Raw genomic sequence first — 2,500 nt, forward strand, 5'->3', positions numbered from 1 at the left:
TCCTGTAATATGTAAAGCTTTTTTAGAAAAAACATTCTCTCTCTCTCTCTCTCTCTCTCTCTCTCTCTCTCTCTCTCTCTCTCTCTCTCTCTCTCTCTCTCTCTCTCTCTCTCTCTCTCTCTCATTTATCATTACAGAAACTACAGGCATATAGCATACCTTTAGGAATCGTGTAGCCACTGACTGTGACATCTGCCATCACAGAGTGTGGGAGACTAAATGGCACGAGCTTTAATGTCCTTTGCACCTCGTGTATGGTGGCCATTGTGTACGGCAACCTATAAGGAGGAAAATGTCAATGGCAATCGGCTTTTAGCAAAAGGTGGAAAAACAGGAAAGGAGGTGAGAGAGATCGGGAATACAGAAGAAAGGGGGATTAAAGCAGGGTGAAGAAGATAGACTAACAGACAGACAGAGTAATAGAACGAGCTGTAGTTTAAAGAGAGAGAGAGATGCTCTTTGGGTAATGGTTAATCAAATATCAAATTTTATCTTCTTTATCTTTCTCGTGTGATACTAAGACTCACTGGTCCATCTGGGAGAAGGACGGCAGCTGATCTCTGTCCACCACCCTGTCCAGTTCCTCTTGGAGGCATTTTTGGACCTCCGGGTGTTTGGCGAGCAAGTACACCGCCGTGGTCAGTGTGCTTGATGTCGTCTCACTTCCCGCAACAAACATTTCGAAAATCACACATATTAGCTGATCCACTGAAAATACAAACAGAGATTGCATGAGTGATGATAATACTTTCATATGTGGCTCTTAAAAGGGCATGAGGATTTCACGTAATGCGATAGTAATATATTTTTTTATGAAGTCCCAAATGCTGTTCAATCCTGTTTGCCTGTGGTTGAAATCAAAACTAAATTACTAGCGCTTGAATGACCACGACGCAAATAACAGCAAGAGCAACGAGTGAGGAAGTGACTCCGTTTAACCTACAGTGGAAGAAGGAAGATTCGCCTTCGTGCTCCTCGATTTCTCGCAGATACAGAGCCGTCAGACAATCGCTCGTCTCTGCTCGTTCGCTGTTTCTGAATTCCTTCAGCTCATTCTGAAAGCAACTCAGCATTATGTACTGTACTTCGAAGAGTTTCTCGCACAAATGTGTAATACTTTGGGGAAGCAAATTCCGTTTACCTTGACGAAGTTGGCAATGTTCCTAACCGGCTGAACTATATTCTTGAAACCGGGCAAGTACGGAGCAAACTTGAGCACTCCGGGGATGAAGTGGAGAGGAGAGAGGAAGTTGATGTCACCCGGAGCGATGAACGTCTTCAGGAGGGTGACCAGTTTATCGTCGTCGTAGGAGTACCTCTTGCCCATCACCATCGCCCAGATCACGTTCAGGATGGATCGGTTGAAGAAGCGCTGGAGAGTCGCACCAGTTAGTTTCTCTCACGTAAACATACTTAAACATACACGCAAACCCCCACGTATACATAAATACATGCATAAATTCATATGTAAAAGAATGCGTTTGTGTCCATACTCTCGTACACAATTTACAATCATATTTAGAAGTATCTGTTCGCAAATGAATTCTAAGAACAAATTCAGATTTCATTTATATTCCTTAACCCAGTATCTCATTGCCGTCTTATACTAGTTATCACTGATACTCACCTGCATGACAATCGGCTTATCTCTCTGCAGCGCGATATGGTCCATCAGCTCCTTGACTTCGAGGATCATGAGCGGCTCCAGACTGGTCTTGCCGAAGCCCAAGTCCCTCAGATGGCGCAGGACGAAACGCCTCTGTTCCTGCCACAGCTCTCCCGACGACCCAAGAATCCCTGGGACAAAGCCGGGATGGGGCAGGGTTAAAAAAGGGACCTATACTTTACACGGAAAAGCTGATATTTGGGCGGCAATACAAAAGAAATCTTAAAATGACAAACCGGTCAAGACGTCATATGTCATTTCCATTACCCTTGTTTGATATACGCAATGTTCAGCTTATATGTCTTGCATTTACAACTTATATGTGTTCATAAATTTGTTCGTTCGGTTTTGGGTTACACAGTGCACGTATGTTAATTCTGGGTTGAAGTACTTTCTGATAACGATAACGTTATTGGCACTCCGATAATTTGGTCCTTGTCATCAACGTCATTAAACCCCCAGGGACGCCTATCACTTCCCTCATAGTTGCGGAGAAAAACAATAATTCATTGATACTATATATAGCGGTCCTTGTACGCAGATGTAGTGTAGCGAATAAATGTTAGAGAAAGGATAGACATAGATATATAATTCAAACTACATAGGCAAACATATATATGGCAAAGTCAACGTACACGAATATACATACGTAAACATAAACATACGCACAACTGCAGCCATAATGATATGAATACATCCACAAATATGCACAAAAACACACAGCTTCTGAGAAACACATGCATACGCAAACATAGACATACTGATTACTTATGATTCATATATCAATATTATTGCCTAAACATACATACACTCGGGACTAACCAAGAGATGGGT

At 42.4% G+C, this 2,500-nt stretch overlaps 1 protein-coding gene across 1 annotated transcript in view; it reads right to left on the reverse strand.

The window, feature by feature from the left end:
• Positions 1-2,500, reverse strand: part of LOC125047121 — a 25,168-nt gene that overhangs the window by 1,121 nt on the left and 21,547 nt on the right. Inside the window, exons 16-22 of the mRNA XM_047645232.1 lie at positions 2,489-2,500; positions 1,628-1,797; positions 1,142-1,372; positions 944-1,055; positions 528-708; positions 160-278; positions 1-2 (exon numbers count right to left, since the gene is read on the reverse strand). The exon at positions 1-2 is cut by the window's left edge and continues 139 nt beyond it; the exon at positions 2,489-2,500 is cut by the window's right edge and continues 119 nt beyond it. Coding sequence (XP_047501188.1) covers positions 1-2; positions 160-278; positions 528-708; positions 944-1,055; positions 1,142-1,372; positions 1,628-1,797; positions 2,489-2,500 — 827 coding nt within the window. The remainder of the gene's footprint in view (positions 3-159; positions 279-527; positions 709-943; positions 1,056-1,141; positions 1,373-1,627; positions 1,798-2,488) is intronic.

This window comes from Penaeus chinensis, chromosome 40 (assembly GCF_019202785.1).
Source record: "Penaeus chinensis breed Huanghai No. 1 chromosome 40, ASM1920278v2, whole genome shotgun sequence".
Taxonomy (NCBI): Eukaryota; Metazoa; Arthropoda; class Malacostraca; order Decapoda; family Penaeidae; genus Penaeus; species Penaeus chinensis.